Source organism: Chelonoidis abingdonii, unplaced genomic scaffold, assembly GCF_003597395.2.
Source record: "Chelonoidis abingdonii isolate Lonesome George unplaced genomic scaffold, CheloAbing_2.0 scaffold0006, whole genome shotgun sequence".
Lineage (NCBI taxonomy): Eukaryota > Metazoa > Chordata > Testudines > Testudinidae > Chelonoidis > Chelonoidis abingdonii.
The window spans coordinates 172,005-193,235 of record NW_027424267.1 but is presented as its reverse complement, the minus strand read 5'-3'; the positions used below and the strand labels follow the sequence as shown (position 1 = coordinate 193,235).

General features: G+C 55.0%; 1 protein-coding gene across 2 annotated transcripts in view; it reads right to left on the bottom strand.

Annotated features, from left to right (window-relative positions):
* CARMIL2 (capping protein regulator and myosin 1 linker 2) overlaps window positions 1-21,231 on the bottom strand; it is a 123,930-nt gene that overhangs the window by 10,516 nt on the left and 92,183 nt on the right. For both annotated transcript variants that reach the window (XM_075061316.1, XM_075061315.1), the window contains exons 32-36: window positions 17,558-17,661; window positions 13,016-13,421; window positions 11,443-11,562; window positions 3,638-3,674; window positions 735-806 (exon numbers count right to left, since the gene is read on the bottom strand). In XM_075061316.1, the coding sequence (XP_074917417.1) occupies window positions 735-806; window positions 3,638-3,674; window positions 11,443-11,562; window positions 13,016-13,421; window positions 17,558-17,661 (739 nt within the window). The remainder of the gene's footprint in view (window positions 1-734; window positions 807-3,637; window positions 3,675-11,442; window positions 11,563-13,015; window positions 13,422-17,557; window positions 17,662-21,231) is intronic.

Here is a 21,231-nt window from a genome sequence, read left to right as displayed (position 1 = left end):
GGAATAGCCCCTGCTCTGCCCAGCAGGATGGCAGCACACGCTCCACACACAGGCTGCGCTTGCCAAGAGAAGGGGCACAGCCTGGGCCCGCTCCTGCCCGCACCTCCCCCCCCGCTGCCTGCACTGGCGCCTCACAGGCCCTGGTCTTTAACTCCTCTTTACTGGGAGGGGAGATTTCAATATTGTGGCCTCTAGTGCTAGTGCTGGGTGAGATGGCCCCTTCCCGGGTTTCACGCACCATCGACACAGCCAAGTTGGTCTGGCAGGGGGACACGGAGGCAGAGGAGGCATCCCCACGGGGCAGACACCAAGCCCCGGCCACAGCTAAGGGCTCTGGCCTGGGGCAATCAGCCGAGTGTCCCCAACAAATGTGGCCGGGCTGCAGCCCACACCCAGCCCCATGGGGCATGGCTGGGGAGGAGGAATGGGGGGACCCTATTTTCCAAAGGGTGGCTTTAGCCTTTCATCCTCCAGCATGTGGGAGCTGGGGGTACAGTCCCAGGAAGCGGTGCATGACAGGAGCAAGCGTGGGCTTCCAGCCTGTCCTGGCAGAGCGGGGCACGGTGTCACCTGTCTGCACCTAGCAGGGCAGGCTCCCCCCCACCCCTCATCTGGTGCTCCCAGTAGGACAGCTGGCACTGAGCGTGCTGCCCCTGCTCGGCCCACACAGCCCGTGCCTGTGCCCACAGCCGCCCCCACCCAGCGCCGGCAGGCGCCCGCGAGGGGAGACCTACCTGTGGACATGGAGTGCGTGCGAGATTTCAAGACAAGGGGAGGTGAGCCCGCTGCGCTGTCCATGATGTCTCCTGGAAACACAAACATCCGCATTGAGCGAGCAGCACTGAAAGCTGCACCCCCGCACCCCCACCCCAGTGACACCCCACACACACACACACACCTGTGGGGTTGAGCCCACGGAAGGATCAGTGAAGCCGCTGGGCTGAAAGCAACTGCCTGCCCTGCTCTGACAAGGCCTCTAGAAATGGGCTTTGTGCTTAATGGCCACCAGAGCCCCACAGCCAGCTGGCTCTGTTTATCCATAGGACGTGAGGGTCCCTGCAGGCTCCCCTGGGATGGGAGTAGGGTTGCCAACCCTCCAGGTTTGGCCCTGGGTCTCCTGGAATCAGCATCGAGCTCCCGGTGACTACTGAAAGCAAGCCGGGAGATCTGAATAGGATATTTTAAGAAAATGACATGATGGGGAAAAAAAATCTCCCAGAATAGCTTCAGTCTGAATTGGCAACCCTAGATGTGAGCCAAGCCAGGCTCTTGCCTCTCACACATTGGTCCTAGCCCTAAAGAGCCTGCAGCATCCCCCATCTCTCCAAATCCATACATACGCTCCTCCCCACCCCCCATCCCCACCCCCCCGCCAGTCGTCAGTGGATTTGCAAAGAGAAGGGGCACAGCCTGGGCCCACTCCTGCCCACACCCCCCCCAGGGTAGCAAACTATTCTGTTCTTGCTCCATGAAAGGAAATGGCGTCCAGCGGCCCCGCCCGTGCCTGGGCCAGGCCTGCTGGACTGACACACGTACTCTTAGCACTTGTCTATATGAGAAGCTGGGATGCAGCAAGCTCTGGTATTACTAGACAGCCACTAGCTACTCCCCACTAGAGTGAGCTCACCCCCCCCCCAATCCCTTGCGGACACACCCTAGCTTGCTGCTTAAGCCCTTAGAACGGGGGCTCTCAAACTGGAGGTTGGGACCCGTCGGGGTCATGAGGTTATTACATGGGGGGGGGGGTCGCAAGCTGTCAACCTCCACCCCAAACCCCACTTTGCCGCCAGCATTTATAATGATGTTAAATATATAAAAAGTGTTTTTAATTTATAAGGGGTGGGGTCAAACTCAGAGGCTTACTGTGTGACAGGGGTCACCAGTACAAACGTTTGTGAGTCACTGCCTTAGCAGCTGGGCCTGGGACCTGGGCGAGCAGATCGGGGCTGTAAGGAAGCGCTTTGGGGGTTTTCAAACACAGGCACTGCCGAAAGCAGAACTGCACCTTAAACCCTCCATGGACTACAAACCTTTCCCTTCCAACCTTGCCCTACTTCTTAGCAAGAGCCATTCGACCGGTGCAGCGACAGCACTTGAGCTAGCCCCATGTGACAACATGGTCACACCTAGCTGCATGCTCTCCTAGCAGGTAGTTCAGACTCACAACATCAGGCCATGGTGCAGAGTCAGGGATTTCCCCCTGCCCGGCTGACACGGCTGGAGTGCAGCGTATGACCCCTCCCACCTCTGGCAGATGTGCTACTTTTTAAATTCGCCTGTGTATTCTTATCTGCACTCTTGCCTCCTCCTGCACCAGGGGAGTTCCCAGCTGCTCAGTTTGGGAATGTTGAGCTAGCAGGGAATGCCATAGGGACTGGCACATTGCGATTGCCCCTAGGGCTTACCCTGGCTGGGCACAAAGTTACAGACACGGCTGGCATGGCTCGGCTCTGGCACTTTTCAGCATTTGCTCTCCAAGCATGTTTACGCAGGAGCTCAGTATCATTAGCTCCAGTTTGAAGTTGGGGAACTGAGGCTCGCGGGGTGAAGTGACTGCTCGGGGCCCGCTCCTGTTGCTGGGCAGGTCAAAAGGAGTTCTGCCCCTGGCTTTAGGGGAGCAAGCTCTGGCCCTTAGCAGGCAGCAGCCCTGCAGGATCTCACACCCTTTCTGGCTGTTTGAGCCCCAGGACACAATTCGCCAGAGAGCTGGTCACTTTTCCAGCTAACTGGGTCAAGGTGGAAAAATGCCTTTTTGACCAACACAAAAGCATTTGGAATCATCAAAAAAAAAAAGAAGAAGTAAGTTTTGAACCCAAATTCGTGTTGCCTGGGACCAGAGACTGCCATGCTGGCTCTGGCCAGTACTGGAGATGTCAGGACACGGAAACCTGCCCTCCCGGACAGCCGTCAGCCTATTGCAGAGAAGGGGGAATTCCTGCCTATGTCCAGCTGGAGAGCTGATCTGCCCAGCACTATGCAGGCAGACTACAGTGAGGCTGATGGTAGCGAGAGTGAGCCTAGACCTCTACAGGAATTGCCTCCGGAGCTAGACCCCAGAGGATTGGTAGAGGAATCACCTATGGACCTAGCCTGCTTCTGGAGCAGCACTTACAGAAGGGATCTCTCCCATTTCATCTCTGCTGCTCCGCTGTGCAGCTCCCCAGGGCGCTAGCATGGGCAGCCACTGCTATTTGAAGCACCATGTTGTCTTAGAGGAGGGCTACCACACCAGTGCCCACTGGGTGCCATAGCCAATCCTAGCATCTCGCTGCTGCTGCCACCGCTACCCCCTCCAGCGTAGCAGTGACTGGAGCAAGGGAGGGCAACTTTAGGGACAAAATCCCACTGCAGACCAGGTCAGTAGGACGTTCAGGAATGAATGATGGGGTTGGCCCTAGGCTATTCAACTGGCCACGGCCTCGCAGGGAAAAGGGCTTGCAATGCCCAGCGAGGGAAGTGCTGCTTGCACGTGTTTTCAATGGGTGGTTTTTGCGGCATGCCTAGCATCAATCTGCACCAAGCCCTGCCAGAGACTATCTGGGCCCTGGCACCTGCTCTGGGCTCCTACAGCCTTGGCCTGAGACCCAGCTGCCCAGTAAAGACTGGCAAGAGATAGGATGCAGCCGATGTCACTTACCGTCTGAACCAGCTTTTTTGATCTCTCCTTCTTTACTCTGCAAAACAAACAGAAAGAAAACCCCATCACGGACAGAACCTCCTGCTAAAATGCCCTCCCACACAAGGGCACCTGGGACTGCTGGTGCTGAACTACAGGGAGAACCACAGAAAGGGACAGCTGAGGCTGAACGGGCAGGAAATCTCCCATGGCTGTAGCAGAGACTTCCTGGACACAACACCGGCTGGGACATTTCCAGCTCAACTGGCCAAAGCATCAGCAAACCCACCCTAGGAAACCATCCTGCCTGAGCCTGCGAAACTTTCCCCAGCAGCTCATTTCCATGCTCTTCACCTGAAATGTTGGGACGGAAAAAGCCAAACCTTTCACCCAGCCACAGCCTCCCCTGACTCCACTCAGCCTAGGCATAAGCATCTGGCCCAGCGGCCGAGCACACAGGAGGAGACGACTTTCCAGGAAACCCTGCTGGGGGGCTAGCTACTGTTGTGGCCATTGGCTGTCTCATGCTTGCCCAGCAGGCTTCCCAGGATTACCTGCTGGGAAGGACCAGGCTCTGTGAAAAGCTTCCTCTCCTGGAAGTCAGGAACATGGCCACACCCACTGACGGCAGCGGGCCTGGCTGGCGGTGCCCGGAGAACTCTCCCACTCTCCAGCAGAGTTCTGGGCACTGGTCACATGGCGAGAACTTGCCATTGATTAAGGCTGATGACAGACTCTGCTCTCCTTGAATACCTGTGTATCTAGTGTCCCTCACAGAGCCAGAACGACCCTCGGGAAACCTGGTTCTCCTGGGACAGAGGCTTGAGATCCAGACTAAATGGAAGGCCAGGCTGTTTCAGTAGCAGGGGTGGGGGGGGAATTCTGACCTTCAACCAACCCCCACTGCCAGGGGCCCTCGCCCGGGTGCAAAGGGCAATGGGATTCCATAACTTCCTCTCAGCACTAGCTTCTATGGACTGGAGCTCGAGGGCCACTAGGAGAGAGACATATCAGCTAGACATCCACTGTGCAAACCCTGCCAGACCACACCCAAGCTCTGCCCCCCTGCAGCATGGACGGGTCAGCGGCTCCCCCTGGACACGCAGCAGGCTTGGAAAACGTAACTACTAGCCTCTTCCAGCGAGGGACCAGGGCAAAGACCTCACACGTGCTTCCAAGGGCTGCTGGGTGAGCAGCACTGGTCTCAGCGCTGCCTGGGGGACAGGAGGTACAGACCTCCTGGCTCAGAGCTGGCAGGATGGGTTACAGCCTGGGGCCAGCGCACGAATGTGTGAGCCATGAGAGAGGCCACTGGCTGGAACAGCAGCTCCCTGTCCCAGAGGCTGGCAGCTGTAAATGAAATAAAGCAACTGAAGGGATCAGGCTGCCTGGGCAGCTCTCATAGCAAGGGGGCTTCAGGGAACATGCATTTGTTACAGGGCAACTTGCCCTGAGCACCCATGACAGGGCCGGCTCGCGAGAGGTGCTGAGCAGCCGTGATGGCACCAGCAGTGGTTGAAGGGAGTGTGGCAGAGTTTGCTGCATCACCTGGCCAGTGCTTACTAGAAAGTGACCTCACAGAAGCGTGGAGAAGAGCCCGGACCCCCAGACTGGGAACCAGAGGAGGATGGTGCTCGGCGCAAGGCACCGAGATGGGGGAAGGGCGACCATCAATGACACCTGTGGCCAATACTACCTGGGGGTAGAGCCGAAATAGTGCGGAGGGATTTAGAGAGGTTAGAAACACAAGTAGGAAATAGAGGCCAGTCTGGGCCAGTGGGTGGGGGGACAGGCTGATGCACAGAGCAGGGCGGCAGCTGCAGCCCATGAGACCCGGCAGTGACTGTGGGCAGAGGCAGGTTTGCAATGTGCTCAGGGTAACATCAACATGGCCGCCCGGAAGCAGGGAGGCAACAGTCTGTCAGCACGGGACACCGGTGAGGCTGCTCTGAGAATACTGGCCTCAGCCACACCACCAGGCAATCTCAAAGAGCTACGCAGCCAGGAAAGGAAAGTGAGGGAGGAGGCAAGGTGAAGGATCAACCATCACTGTAAAGTCACCGACCAGAGCTGTGAGTGGGAGGGCATGAGAACGGCCCGCGAGAGGCATTTCTACACCAGGAACCCACTCAGCTCAATAGGATTCTTGCTGCCAACTTCCACTGGCTCTGACTCAGGCCCCACACCAGCAGAGAAGTTCGAGGGCTGCCCGAGGGGGCACTGCAGAGAGTGAGGGCATGAGATGGAGCGAAGGAAAAACAAACAGTGAAATGGTCTCCTACGAGGAGAGGTGGAAATTCCATTGCTTGAGTCATCTAGAACTGGGCACCACATAGCCCAGGAGAATGGAGCACAGGGACCAATTCTGCGCTGGCTGCTGACATGGACTAGCCGTTCCCAGCTCTGTCTGCTAGGGTGTGTTCTCGTGGGACCATCCACTATATGGGCATTGGCCCTGCGGCAGCCCATGCTATATAATGAGGCCTTCAGACCCAAGGGCAATACCAATGCTCCCAAAGAGGGAATTCCCTAGTGAAAACGCAGGGGTAGCTCTCAGGGAACTACAGGTAACTGTACAGAAAGGCAGCTGATTTCCACCGAAGCACCTGCTTCCTCCTGACATGCTTATGGGAATCAGGCATCCAGAAAGATCAGCCTTCGGGAACGGTCAAGCAACCAATGTCAGGGCCTGCCTCCCTCTGGGCACACAGCAAAGGAGGGAAGCCCCTGCTGCTCCCTGCCCCTCCAGCTCTGCAGCAGTTCATCAGCTCATGAGAAGTCAGGGTTGCCCAGCCTCTCCCCAGCCGCAGGCTATGCTGCCAACGTGCTGAGGGCTGAATCTGCATGTGATCGAGGTAGTCAGCATGGCACCAGTGGCATTCATGCATGATCTCAGCATGACCATGGCTCTGCTGCCATATTAAAAGAGGAGGACAGCCATTGGAGGCAGTCAGCTAGCAGGACAACCTGCTGTTACTCTAAGGACTCAGGAAAATCCTGGGCACATACAGGGGTTAGACACAGACGTGACACCACAGCAGACAGGTCTAGATGGGCTCCAGGACCGAGATCTGACTAGTCACTTCTATTTGCTGGTCCTAGACCGATCAAACGTGTTTCCTAAGCGTTAGATGCAGAACAGCCTTCACCATTCTACACAGGGGTACCTGAGCACCTTCCAGCAGCGCATTGAGCAATATGACTATGAGCGGTCCCATGTTTGTTCACCCAGCCTCTGCCTGGGGCCGGTGCACCAGGGAGGGCCTTGTTTCAGTAGGGCTATTTTGATGCTATATGTTGCTCTGTGTTTATGTTGGCGAAGGCAAGGTTAAGAAACATGGCTGGCACTGGAGCAGAAGGTGGGAAGGTTTGTGATGACCCTTAGCTCCTGGGGGAGTTCCAGGACCAGGCCCAAGAAAGTTCTGCCTCCCACACAGACAAGCTTCACCCTTGTGGCAGAGAGTTCCACTGTGCCTGAGGAGCAGGGCTGTTGCCCATGACATCTTCATTCCACAATGTTAGCTGATATCCTGGGCATGGACCACTCGAAGATAAGGACTGAAACCTCAAATCTGATTAGTTTTCCTATGGGAAGCCAGTGCAGAGAGCACGTCTGATGTGAATCTGCCTCACTGAACCTGCACAAGATGCACTGATTCTTGCTGCTTGTGGGCAGTGTCAGGTCATGCTGCTCACCTGCCATTTAACATGTATATTGGGGCAGCACCCGTGGGTCCCCATTGGGATCACCATGCTGGATGCTGCACAAGCACGCAGGGAGACACCCTCTCTGCCCAAAGAGCTCACATCAAAGAACATGGCTGTAATTTTGTGCATTACACCCCCATGACTCTGCAGCAAGCAGCCCCACTCCATCCCCTACAGGGCTGTCCAACACGTACGTACTTGGTGGTAACGAGGAGCAGCAATGCAGATGCTTAATGAAGGGCTTCTCTCAATTCCAGAGGGAGGAAGGGAGAGCTGTTCTCACAATCCCCTGCCTTTCCCAGCAGAGTTTGAAATATTCATGGAAGAGGTGGGGGAAAATGCATTAAGCATTCTGTGCATCTGAGCCAACGCAATGCTGAGTCCCCATAGCTCCTCTGCCTCTTCTGCTCTCCTCAGAGGATATTTCCTTTCCAAGGCGATGCCCCTCCACCCCCCGCCCACAGAAGGCTTCCATTCACCTTTTGCTCTTGGCCCCTGCGGCCTGTCAAGGCAAGCCTGTAGGCTGGCACCCTCCTTGTCAATATCGGCACATGGTTGCAGATTTTCACAGGGCAAAGTTGCGACACAGACTCTTAATTTGTGCCCACAGATCACAGAGTCATCGAATCATAGAATATCAGGGTTGGAAGGGACCTCAGGAGGTCATCTAGTCCAACCCCCTGCTCAAAGCAGGTCCAATTCCCAACTAAATCATCCCAGCCAGGGCTTTGTCAAGCCAGGCCTTAAAAACCTCTAAGGAAGGAGATTCCACCACCTCCCTAGGTAAGCCATGGCCATAACAAACCACATGCGTAAAAGGCAGCACTCAGCTATCCACCTGGACGCCTGCCATTAGCACCTGGGAAACACAATTATTTGTGCTTGCAAAATGAGAGGATATTGCTGAAAATCAGGGCAGCTGCATTACAACAAAGCAAGATTCTGGAGTCCTAGTAGATTCTCAAACTGCCCCTTGATTCTCTAAATAAAGAGCACATAGGAATTCTCCTCTAACAAGCCCTGCTTCAAGCCACATATCACCTCACTCACCTGGAGCCGCTAGCCATGTATGTTAAACACAGGCGTGACCCCCCAGACCCCTCAGTGCCACGTGGCAAAGGGCATGACACATCAGGCCTGACCCACTCATTGCCCAGCAGACTGTCGTCATCCACCGTACCTAAAAGGTGTCCTGTAAAGTCTCATTCACAGACTGGTGACACACTGCTCCTGATAATCACTGCGCAATGTACGGACAGGCTGCATACAAAGAGCTAGAGATGCAGGCTGGGAATATGTCAGAAAGCCCAGCTCACCCTAGACCAGGGGTCGGCAACCTTTCAGCAGTGCTGTGCCGAGTCTTCATTTAGTCACTCTCATTTAGGGTTTCGCGTGCCAGTAATATATGTTAACGTTTTTAGAAGGTCTCTTTCTATAAGTCTATAGTACTTAACTAAACTATTGTTGTATGTAAAGTAAATAAGGTTTTTAAAATGTTTAAGAAGCTTCATTTAAAATTAAATTAAAATGAAGAGCCCCCCCAGACCGGTGGCCAGGACCCAGCAGTGTGAGTGGCACTGAAAAGCAGCTCGTGTGCTGCCTTCAGCCCCCGTGCCATAGGTTGCCTACCTAGACAAAAGGAAGGGGGATTTATTCGTCTGGCCAGCTTGATCACAGAGAACAATGAAAGGTAAATTCACATAGAAGGTAAGCAAAGCGAGCAAGTCGGGGAGATGACTGCTTAATGATCGTGACAGGGGCTGGAGTCCTGGCTCTTGAAACAGAGACAATGGGGTAATAGGAGCAGAGGCAAAGGGACATTCAAGTCATTCATCTCCCGAGGGAACAAAGAAACCGGTACTTGGGGTCTGTGATGGCTGGGTCCTGGCTGGAAAAGCCCATCACACTGGAGAATGCTGACAACTTGAGGTAAGGAAGGAACAGTGTTAGGCAAAGCTACACCTTACTGAATTCAGTTGTAGGCCCTAGAGAGTGCGTCGTTCTGTTTTGTTTGTAACCCTTTCATAGCCAGAAATCACTTCGCTCTAGGGTCTCTGTTAACACACGTATTTGTTTGATTACCTGCCATCTCCAGGCTGCGCATGTAACTCCAGCTGAGCTACCAAGCTGGTGTGTGCACTGGCTCTTTGGAGGCAGCGAGCTTGGGATTAGCTCTGTGAGTGTGTGATGAAGCAGGGAGTTTTCTTGTTGTTTTCAGTGGTTTGCATGCAGAGGGTGTGGGACTATGTGTCTCTGGGTGTTACTGGTTTAATGAGGTGGTGGGAGAGGGCCATGGTTGTTACTGAGGGCCAGCGAACGGCCTGGAAAATGGATACCCCAGCGACTTGTGACCTGGTGACTGGGAGGCCCCGTTCGGGAGTCACACCTGGTTCTGGCCAGTGGGAGGACAATGGGCTGCGGAGAGAGGACCCCAGTGAGCTGACCAGCTGGTTCCAGCCAGAGGGAAAACAAAGGGCAGATGAGAAGAGAGGCTAAGAGGCTGAGAGGAGAGGAGACCCAGGCAGCCTGTTTACCTGGGACAGAAGACAAAGGACAGAGGCTGGACTTGGGGGATGGTGATATCAGGTATCAGATGCCCAGCTGGGAGGAGGGGGTTCTGGGCTGGGAGCAGAGAGCAGCCAGAGCCCCCTTGGAGGCTGGAGAGACCTAGATGTGCTGTGCTGATGGGAGGCCAGGCCTGAAGGCCCAGAGAGTTTCCTGTGCTGGGTTCAAGCGCTCAATAAACCCTCCTGTTTTACGCTGGCTGAGAGTCACTCCAGTCTAGAGATGAGTGTGGAGGCCCCGGAGGTCCAGAGCGAGAGACAGGCTGCTGAAGGCTCAGAGAGGTGAGGTTCCAGGAGGCGGGGGGGCTATGGCTTAACAGCCGAGAGAGAGTGGACCCCCGAGAAGGGCTGTCGCAGTGAAGGGGCCAAGGACCGTACGGAGCCGGGAGAAAGCACAAGTCCTGTGAGTCTGTGACAGAGTGTCCAGTCAGAGTGACGGGCCACTGCAAGGGAGTCAGCTTGGGGGGCACCTGGAACCGGAGGGGCTGTTGGGGCCACCCTGCAAACAGCACCCAGGCTGGTGGAAGCCAGGGGGACGCCATTGTGCTGTGAGCCTGCTGCCGGTGGTGTGGCTCTGAGCCAAAGCTTCACAGCGCAGCTACCAGGGCAGGTGGGGACACAGCCCCTCACTGGGCTGGGTGAACCCCCAAAGCCTCACAACCAGCCATTGGGATTATTCGTTCCATGGCAAACGCTTTACCCAGGCCTACTCTCTGCATTAGATGAGGTCCCAAAAGCTGTCGCTGTATCAGTCCTACAGACAGTTCTGCTGTATCAACATCCCCATCCGCTAACAGGCCACAGGTTTGCCATGGAGTGACTGCTCTGTCAAATAACCCACTATCTGAAGCAGAGAGTCCATGCCTGCCGGGAACACACCACGCTCTGGGAGATTTACTGCTCACTTAAAGGGTTCATCTCAGAAGGGTCTCAGACCAGAAAGGGTCACTAGATTATTTTGCCAGCTGGAGCAGCTGTCACACTGCTGGCACATCCTTCCTCAGTCTCCCCACACTTTTGTTTTCACGAATGGTGAACGGGCGGGTTATGCCTGTGCACTGAGAAGAGAGTACACTGTAGCAAACAGCTACCCTTACACTGCATGTGACCACGTCACAGTGACAGAGGGCACAGAACTCACCCTTCCTGCTTGCCGGCCATCTCAGCTAACGGAGAATCACCACTAGCTGTTGGCAGTGGAGGGCCTATGTCACACAGCAGTTCCGATTGCATCCAGTAGAAGGCGGCAGTGTACTCACACACATGCCAGGCCATTGCAGGACTCGGAGCACTTGGCCAGTCTACCGTAGTTTAATTCTAACAGTGGGATGTGAAGAGTTCGGCGTGCTGGTGCCATTTGCTTATCGGGGGGCCATTCCCCTCATGTACATGGAGGGGTCAGCAATAATGCTGGGGGAGGGGGGGGCTGGGTTCCGGCCAGCACCTTTCTGCTGGATATTCCATGCAGTGCCGACTCTTCACCTGCAGGCGAGGAACACTCAGTGGGGCAGGACCAAGGGCGGGGGGAAGGCATGTATGTATCTCTCCTCTCACCTGTTTCTTCTTCCCCTCGGAGGACAGGACTTTGGTGACCCCGATCCGGTGCAGCATAACGTGGACACGCTGCTCAAAGGAGCTGGAGATCTCCCCGTCGCTCTTCTCAAGGTGCCGCCTCTGAAGGGCAAACAGGACAAACCCAGGGGCATGCTCAGGTGGCTGCATTACAGTCACCAGGGCCCCTCACCCCCGTTGTGCTGGGCAGCCAGAGGCTATGCTGCCTGGGATGGCACCGTGGCTTTCAGCCGCCTTTGAGCCCTCCCAAATCTGGGCTGCTTCCCAGCCCCCTGCAGAACTGTAGAGCCGTGGGGGGCCTGGCTAAGCAATGGTACCTTGGCAGGCTGCCCTGTGAGTGGCAGCACTGCCGGGGTTCCCCATGGTGCTGTATGCTGCGGCTCTGCCTGATATGCCATGCCTGCCCCGACCGCTGCATGGCCTTGTGCCTTGTCCCCTAACTCCCACTGCAGCCTTCTGCAAGCCCTGCCCCAGGGATCCTCCCCCAGCCAGAACCAGGCCCCTTTATGACTCTCAGCCCCTTCCACCTGGGTACAAGGGTCAACAGGAGGGGAACGTACCCCAGGGGGCGAAGCAAGATCCAGCCCTCCTCTCACGTTGCCCAGGCTGAGAACAGGTTTGCCCAGAGCCTGGCAGTACCTGACGGCACCGGTGAGTCTGGCTCGGGACACAGTGTTTGTACATCACTGCTGTGCTACAGCCCCCCTCGGACAGGGTGACCAGACCACAAGTGTGAAAAATCAGGACGGGGTGGGGGTAACTGGTGCCTATACGATAAAGCCCCAAATATCGGGACTGTCCCTATAAAACCAGGCCATCTGGTCACCCTACCCTTGGCCTCCCTCTGGCGCCTTTGCCTAAGATCAGTTCCCACACCCAACAGTATCACAGCAGCTAGTCCCAGGCCTTTCTGATCCTCTGTCACTAGGGCGGGCCTCAAATTCCCCCAATCATCCCCCAGGCAGGAACAACCAGGGACATGGGCAGGAGCAGGGAGGGGCCCAACAACAACAGATCCCACGGTGCTAGATTGGTGGGGGCCATCTGTGCCCCCAAAGTCCCCTGTCACTTCCCCAGGAATGGAGCAAGGAGTCAGCCCCACGTCTACGCCCAAGCCCATCTGCAGTGCAGACATCAGCCAGGACTGGCTAGGTCAGGCCAGGACCTGGGGCCTGATCCAACCTAGCCTGGGGTCAATGGGAGTCGTCCCATGGATCCCTCTTAGGGTGCCCCTGGTTGGAGACACCAGGCCACGCAGGCTGGGGGGCCAGGCAGTCTGAGAGCTAGAGAACCGGCCTCCCTTTATATTCGCTGCAGCCCAGGCGACTCTCCTTTCTGCCGGTGGCTACAAGCCTCCGGACTCCCGGTCTCCACTGCATTGTTACTGTAGCACAGCGCCTGCTACAGCCGAGGGCCAAGTTCCCCTGTGCGACTCCAGGGATGAACCGGGCCCCTACACTCAGGACACCCCTGAACTGGGGCAGGTACCAGGAGCACAGGCTCCCAGAGCTAGGAGGGGGCTCGGACTGGGGCAGTGGGGAAAGAGGGCCGTTACCTTTTCATGTTTCACTCCTAAGGCCTCTTCGTCCTCGCCAGACAGGAGTATGAGTGACTGCGACTTGCCCTCTCGGGCGTACTTGGGCCTGAGCCTGTGGGCAGCATCGGGGGTCTGGCTGGGCTCTGCATTGGCCCTGGGCTCCACAGCAAGCCCACCCTCTTCAGATTTGCTCAGTGCCTTCCCAGGCTCCCCTGCCTTACTGGGAGGCTTTGAAATGTCTCCGCGTGTGGACTTCCTGCCCTTGGCTGCCGAGGGGCTGGCCTCTGGCTCCTTCTCGCACTTCCAGCCCCGGCTGGACTTCGGCTTCTTGAACGCAAAGAAGTTTCCTATTTTCTTTTTGAAAGTCCGGGTGCCAGACGGCGCGAGGGGGGTTGAGCCAGAAGAGATCCCCCGGGGGGCTGGGCTGGAGCAAGAAGAGGAAGCCAGGAAAAGCGTTAGCACAGGTGCTGATCAGAGACATGAACTGAGAGGAGGTTCCAGAACCACTGTGCCCCCAATGCCAAGAATTGCACCAGGCACTTCGCTGCTGCCAGCCTGCAGCCTGGGGAGCCAGCCCACAGGGAAGGGGCAGGAGAGGAACGTCTCCACGGCAGAGGGGACTCATCACCCTCTTGGGAAGGCAGTTGGCTCGGTGGCCTCTTGGCTGTTTCCTTATCTTTGAACTTTCCCCTGACTACTGGGATTAGAAAAATCAGTGGGGAGAGGCATGCTGGAGCACAGCCTAGCTCCAGTCCTAGCCCTTATAGGGTGCTCAGCAGGCAGCAGGATGGGAGCCTCTGGGAAGGAGCTGGGAAATGGGGGTTGGCACGGCAGGATCCCCACCTGGGAGATTCATTGCAGACACACTTGGCTGCACCTTTCACCATCTCCCCATCCAGGAGCTTCGGCCGCAGAGGTGCAGCCACCTCTCACTCTGGACTGTAGCTAGCCAGGTCGGGGTCCCTGGCCCTGGAAGCCTGTGCTGTTAGCATTCTCCAGCACAAAGACAATGCCTGTGCTCAGCTCCTGTGCTAATGCTGCCCCAGCCCATACCAAGCAGCCGGCACTCCACAAGGACAGGCCAGATTGCCCCCTGGCACTCAGCTGCTCCCCGGGGTCCCACTGCTCCACAGTCTCACACTAATCAGCCAGGATTTCTGCCCAAGCAGTTCAGTAATTGAGGTAAATGAAGATGTTTCATACATCGTAGGTCAGGTGGCTTTGGGAGGCATGGCTAGTCCCAGAATCACCCTGGCTGCTCCTTCCCAGGCCAGGCCTGAGGCAGGGATTAGCAATCCTGACACCACCATTCCCTCCCCCAGCCTCCTGCATAGTGCAGCTGCTCACCTACGTCACAGGTGCTGCCAGGTTACAGGGACAGCTTTCAGTCAAGGCTGTGGGAGAGGGACGTGGAGAACCAGGAGACATAACTGGCCATAGCAGCCCTGGGTGGAGATCCAGGCTGCACCAGTGCCAGCCCCAGCATCCTGTCTCAACCTGCCCTGGGATGCACGCTCAGCGGTATCCTCCTCTCCTGGCCAGGAACATGGAGGGAACTCTCCAAGGCCTCCCACTTGGGCAGGCGTGATGGCAATTTTCCTCCATGGCTGACATGGTCCAATAGTGTAGAGATGGCCATGCTCCCTGGAGGCCATCAGTAAAGAAGAGTGTGTCTAGGTGGCACGTGAAGGTAGCCCGGGGTGGTCACACCATGCCAGCTTTACTCCAGCTAGCAGCAGACACAGGACTGGAAAGCTGGCTCTTCCACGCCTTTACATACCCTCAGGTGCAAGGACCGACAGCTGGTCCTGCAAGAACACCGCCAGCTTCCCTCTGGGCACTGCCACTTTCAGCGCTGCTGTTTGTGATGAATGCCCATATCTCAGAAGACATCCTCCTCTGCTTCCTCAGCACAGTCTGCTACGTACAGCCCCGGCCTTTTAAAATTCCCTCTTCCCTGCAGGGCAGGTTCCACTTGGTGGACAGGTGCTCTCTTCCCCCAGGATGGGGACAACTCAATGAGCCAGCACAAGAGCTGGCTGTGTATGAAAACCTAACTACTGCTACTGGGAAAGCCCCTGGGCAGCCAGGCTGCATGTAGCTGTGCTTGGCTCTCGTTCTTACTACAAATGGGTCGTGATTTCAGAGCTGGGCTTCTGCCACGTTCAGGGGATGTCTCAATCAGGGAGCACTCCCGGTGCAGCAAGAGTGCCAGCAGGATGCACGAGCAGAGTTGTTTTACACAGAGACCGGGGGAGGGGGGGCAGATCTCAACACTAGTTTCATCAACAGGGAGCACTACCGCTAGCTGGATGGAAAGCCCAAGTGACAAACTGCAGAAAAATGCAAATCAACACCACAGGGAAGCAAGTCCTGCTCAGCAGCAGGCTGCTTGTGGGAGGGGTGACAGAGCAAGGGCCAATGAGGAAAAAAGAGACGGGAGAAGGACAAGAAAGGAGAGCAAAGGAGAGAAAATCTGCTCAATTCTGACTCCTGTGTGGGGAGGGGGAAAGGACGGGGGAGGGGCAGAGTTTTGTTTGCGAACACACCTGAGCTAAGCCCTGCACAGGCCATGCTGCTGGTCTCTGAGGTCTGCCCCTAGCACAGTGCTTCTGCCTTCCCAGCCCCCGTGAGCGAACCCTCCCAGAGCCTGTGGAGGTGGAACGGATGCTGGGAGCGAGCTGCCCGAGGACACACAGCGAGTTTGGGAGGACAGTCCAGACGTTTTTGGCTACCAGGTCCTGACTGACCACATTAGCTCACGCTGCCATTGCACTCTGATTTCCTCTCAATGGGCCATGGGCTTGGAAGAGCTAGTTCCAACCCCAGCGCCCAGCCTGGTGAATCAGCCGACCTCGTCTCACTTCTCTGGCCGGGACCCCAAAGGGAGACGCTGACTACACTCATTGTTCAGTCTAATGGTGCGAACCCGAGTGTCCTGGGCTCACTCCAATTCAGGGAATTGCATTCTGACATCCTAAATGCCCCTTGCACTTTCAGCTGGACTTGGTGGGCCAGGTCCTCAGCTGGCATCAGATGGCAGAGCACCACTGAAATCGGACCAGCTAAAGATCTGAACCAGATTCTTACTCAATCCCTGACCAGAACTACTGTACTACTGCTATGTGCCGTTAAACAGTTGCTGTGTCACACCCAAGACATGAGTGCCTTTCTGCAGTGGGTGAAATGATCCCTATAACATCCTGCACCCGACGCAGTTGTGTTGTAAGACTTTGCTCTTATGTTCACAAGGCACTCAGAGTCCTAGAGGAACGGTGTTTAAAACCACTAATGACTATTAATTAGTAGTGACCTGCATTCAAATGATGCAAGGTAATTTTACCCCAAGAAATGACTGAGGACGATTCCCCAGTTTATGCATCACTAGTGTGTAATCCAGGCACCTCCTGATGCTAACTGGCACATGACCTAAGGGTTACAGGAATCCCCTGGGCTTGGTATGCGCATTCTAGCTCAGAGAACGCCACATGAGGGCTCTGAAAGCCAGTGTCACTGTTGTGAAATGCACGTACAGCTGTCGTGTTAGGAGTTGTGTATATACACTGATAATTACATTCTTACAGCCTGCATCTAGGGACTGGTCACCAGCAAAGGTGAAAAGATGAGAGCTGTTTGTCCATCTGTGTGTTTACATGTAAACTGATCATTGTCTGGTTCACAAGGAGCAGCCACTGGCATTCTAAGGTAATGAAGAGCAGCGGGGACTTTATAAGGAAAGTAGCAGGAAGAGATAGACAGTGGGGCAGAATGGGGAGAGGAACCCTGTCTTGAAGGAAATGTCAAAGGATTCTTTTGGTCTATTTTGGGGGGGAAAAGGGGGCACTCTGGAATCCTTCACTGAGGAAGTGAACACACAGGGAGTTTGCTTCATGAAAAGGGATCCCAGCCAGGCTTGGTTGAAAACACTGGAGAAATCTTTGGGTGAGACAAGCTTCTTTAGACAGGAGGAGAACTTGTGAGCTAAGTTTGGTCTCTAGAAAGTGTGTTATTGATTTTATTTGTAACCGTTTCCAATATTCTTATTCACACTCACTTGAATCTCTTTGATAATAAACTGATTCTTGTTTTCACTATAACTAGATCAAAGCACTGTGTGTTTAGCTAAGGAGGTCCCTCGTCCAGTTTTGGCCTGAACAGTCCTCTGTTGGGATGGTTTGTCCCCCATCTGGTACTGGGACAAACCAGATGTGGCTTTGTCTGGTAGCGGACAGAAGATGCCCTTTATAAGAGCATGCTGCTTCGCCCCCTCCGGCATGACCCCAATTCTCCGGTGTTCTGGGAACATGTGAGTGGCCACCTTACGTTTAGCAGAGGTGTGTTCGAAGGTGAGCTGTGGAGTCCCATCCCTGTGGGAACAGCAGGTAATTCTGTGTGTGGTCAGTGGATCAGGAACTGGAGGCTCCGAGGACTCGTGGGTTGTTATGTGTGTATAACTGCCTGTACACAGACAGCGAGGCCTGCAGAGGCCCAGAGCGGGCACAGCACAGTGGGAAGTGGCACAGCGGTAGCAGCAGTACTCAATGCACCTCGTTTACTTACGGTAGTTCCTCTTGGATCAGCTTCTTGGTAAAGAACTCCTCTAGCCCTTCGTCCACGCAAGTAATGCTTCTGTCCTCGTCATTCTCCGACGGGGCAGGCTGGACCTACGACCAAGTGCCACAGTCAGAAGAGTGCAGTGCTGCAGTAGCAGAGAAGAAAGGAAGCGAGAGGCAGGGGAAGCTGAATTCAGGGGGCGCGATCCCAGGAGAACGTGACAAATCACTCCCAGACGCGTCTACTGATGCAGCTGCTTTTTAATTGCACACGCACATACACCTGTGTATACATTTGCTGTTGAATAACAATAAAACAGAAGTAACAGCAACACCACCTAGCTCTGACCTAGCCCTTGTCATCAGCAGAGCTCAAAGCTCTTTACAAAGGAGGGCAACATTATCCCTGTTTCACAGAGGGGGAAACTGAGGCCCAGGGACTTGGCCCAGGTCTCTCAGCAGGCCAGTGGCAGATCTGGGAATATAACCCTGGCCTCCTGAATCCCAGGACAGTGCTTTATCCACTAGCACACTGGTTCTCAGCCAGGGCTGTGTGTACTCCTGGGGTAGCAGAGCTCTTCCACGGGGTACATCAGCTCATCTAGAGATTTGCCTGGTTTGCCAACAGGTGATATAAAAAGCACTAGTGAAGTCAGTACAAACTAAAATGTCATACAGACAATGGCTTGTTTATACTGCTCTATAGACTATCCACTGGCACGTCAGTACAATAGTTATAGTCCAATGGATTTATTTTTGAATGATATGGTAACAATGAGAAAGTCAGCGATTTGTCAGTACTACTGAGCTGTGACACTTCTGTATTTTTATGTCTGATTTTGGAATCATGTAGTTTTTAAGTGAGGTAAAACTTGGGGTACACAAGACAAAGGAGTATGGTGGTCTGGAAAGGTCAAGAGCCACTGCACTAGCTCACAGGGCCTCCCTTCGGTGCCTCATGGCCATGCATCAGAAGGGACATAAAAAACCGCACTCCAGAATAAGACCACAAGCCAAGCGCTGCTTCCAGCATCTAAACGGTTTCTCCTCTGTTACACAGCGCAAAGCTGCAGGCCTGACAGTCACTTCAAACCCTCCACAGCCTTGGAGCCCCTCCCGGCTGTTCTCAAACAAGCCTGCCTGCATGCTCAGAGACAAACACCAAGCTCCAAGAAACAGCCTGGCCGGGCTGGGGCGATGTCTAGCTGCCCTGGTGTACTTTGCATCAGTGTGTTTTCTTCTGCGCCTTTCCAAGAGCTTATGCTTGAAGCCAAAGCCTGTGTTGTGTCTAAGCTTCCCCTGCCATTATTCCGCAGCATTGCCAGCTGCTCGGCACTAGGCCTGAAAATTGCCCATGTGGTGCTTTTAGAACTCGGCTGCCCATTAGCTCATGCTTGGTGACGTTACCAATTAAAGAGATTGCACCTGGTTCCAGGGAGATGGCCAAGAGCAGCCCAGCCTTCCTGTTCCCAGCAACATCCTTGGGGCCCGTGTCCCAAGTGCCAGACTCAGGAGCTGCCTCGCCCCATGTTTAAATGCTTTCCCCTGGACAGCAGGAGACTGCGCGTGTTTCATTTCACTTTCGACTTAATGGGAAAGCTCCGGGACGAGGGCCCAGGTTTTAACCCTATGAAAACACCCCACCAAATACTGATTGCGAACAGGGCGAAAATTCTAGGCCAAAACTGGGTGACATCAGAGCTGTGAGAAGTCAGATCATTCGTAGGCCTTATTGTCTCCAATTTTTGGTCAGCAAATCCATCCCTCACTCTGAGTACTTGCCCTGGTTCTGGATTGCCCTCCTCAGATCATTTGCCAGTGTTTTGCCCCGAAACGTCCTATGCAGCCAGGGTTGGGGGAAGGAATTTCATCATTTCCGTTAGGAGACTATTCCACAGGCTATGGGTCTGGATGATGTGGGTCTTGGCTAGTTATCTTAGGTGCATGTACACGAATGCAAGAAGCCTGGGAAACAAGCAGTGAGAACTGGAGGTCTTGGCACAGTCAAGAAACTATGATGTGATTGGAATAACAGAAACTTGGTGGGCCAGTTCACATGACTGGAGCACTGTCATGGATGGGTATAAATTGTTCAGGAAGGACAGATACAGGAGGAAAGGCGGAGGAGTTGCATTGTATGTAAAAGAGCAATATGATTACTCAAAGCTCCAGTTTGAAACTGCAGAAAAACCTGAGAGTCTTTGGGTTAAGTTTAGAGGCGAGAGCAACATGGGTGATGTCGTGGTGGGCATGTGCTATAGACTGCTAGACCAGGAGGATGAGGTAGATGAGGATTTCTTCAGACAACTCACTGAAGTTTCCAGATCACAGGCCCTGGTTCTAATGGGGAACTTCAGTCACCCTGATATCTGCTGGGAGAGCAATACTGCAGTGCACAGACAATCCAGGAAGTTTTTGGAGAGTGTTGGGGACAACTTCCTGGTGAAAGTGCTGGAGGAACTGACTAGGGGCCGTGCTCCTCTTGACCTGCTGCTCACAAACAGGGAAGAACTGGTAGGGGAAGTAGAAGTGGGTGGCAACCTAGGCAGCAGTGACCATGAGATGGTTGAGTTCAGGATCCTCACAAAAGGCAGAAGGGAAAGTAGCAAAATACGGACCCTGTACTTAGGAAAAGCAGAGCCAGATCTGTGGGGTTACTTCCAGGGGGCAGCACCCCAGCCTGAAAGGGGCACCAGGGTCCAGGAGGAACTCGGGCCCAGTGGCAAGCAAGACACCAGCCTGCAGAGGGCGCTCCAGAGGCTGGAAATGCTAATTCCCTGGACGACCAGCAGGAGGCGCCGCGCCGGTGAGTCCCGCCCTGTGACAGACCCCTCTGATTCCCCCACTGAACACGGTCTCTGCTCCTGCAGAAGGTCTCGATGGCTTAGCAGTTTGAGCACCGAGGCCACGGCTCCAGCTGGGAGGGCAGGGCTGGAAACCACCCAGGTAACTGCCTCCCAAAGTGAGGGAGGTGAGCTCAGAGCTCCCTGGGTGGTGGAGTAGAGATTAGCGAGTGGAACGTTTCCTGTAGGAGACATCAAGGAGCAAGCGATGCTCCGTTATTGAGGGATGCAGACCCCAGCCAGCGCCTGCCTCCAGAGACAGGGAGCGGACAGGAGCTTTGCAAGGAACTAAAAAGGCAAGGAGAGGCCAAGCCTGTACCCTCCTGCTCCTTCACAGAGCCGGTCGGGTAACTGCGTGCCAGCAGTGAGGCTCCAGTGCCCCAATTTGCACGCACAGTCACCCAGCCAGCAGGTGTGTAACACTACGTGTTGCCTAGGTTGAAGGGGCACTAGCCAGCCAGCCAGCTAACCAGTGGGGTGTAAAATAAAGCAGAGCAGGAAAGCTATGTGATCTTAACCCCCGTGCAACCCCCTCCTGCTGGGCCAGCACACCTCACGCTCATTTTGCACACTCACTGAATGCCAACATGGTGCAACAACAGCGCTGTCCAACCAAGGCAATGGCCAAAGCACTAGCGCCACGAGCCCCGTTTTCAGGCACACATATACGCAATGGGCAACTTACATCACCATTTACAACCCCACCCACTTTGGTCCGGGACAACTTGTCACGGAGTCACCGGGCGATGCTCTGGAACTGCTCCCCACAAAGCCAGTCAGGACTTTGGGGAGCCTCCTCTCCCTTGGAGCAGACTTGTTCAGGGCAAGAAGCTCACAC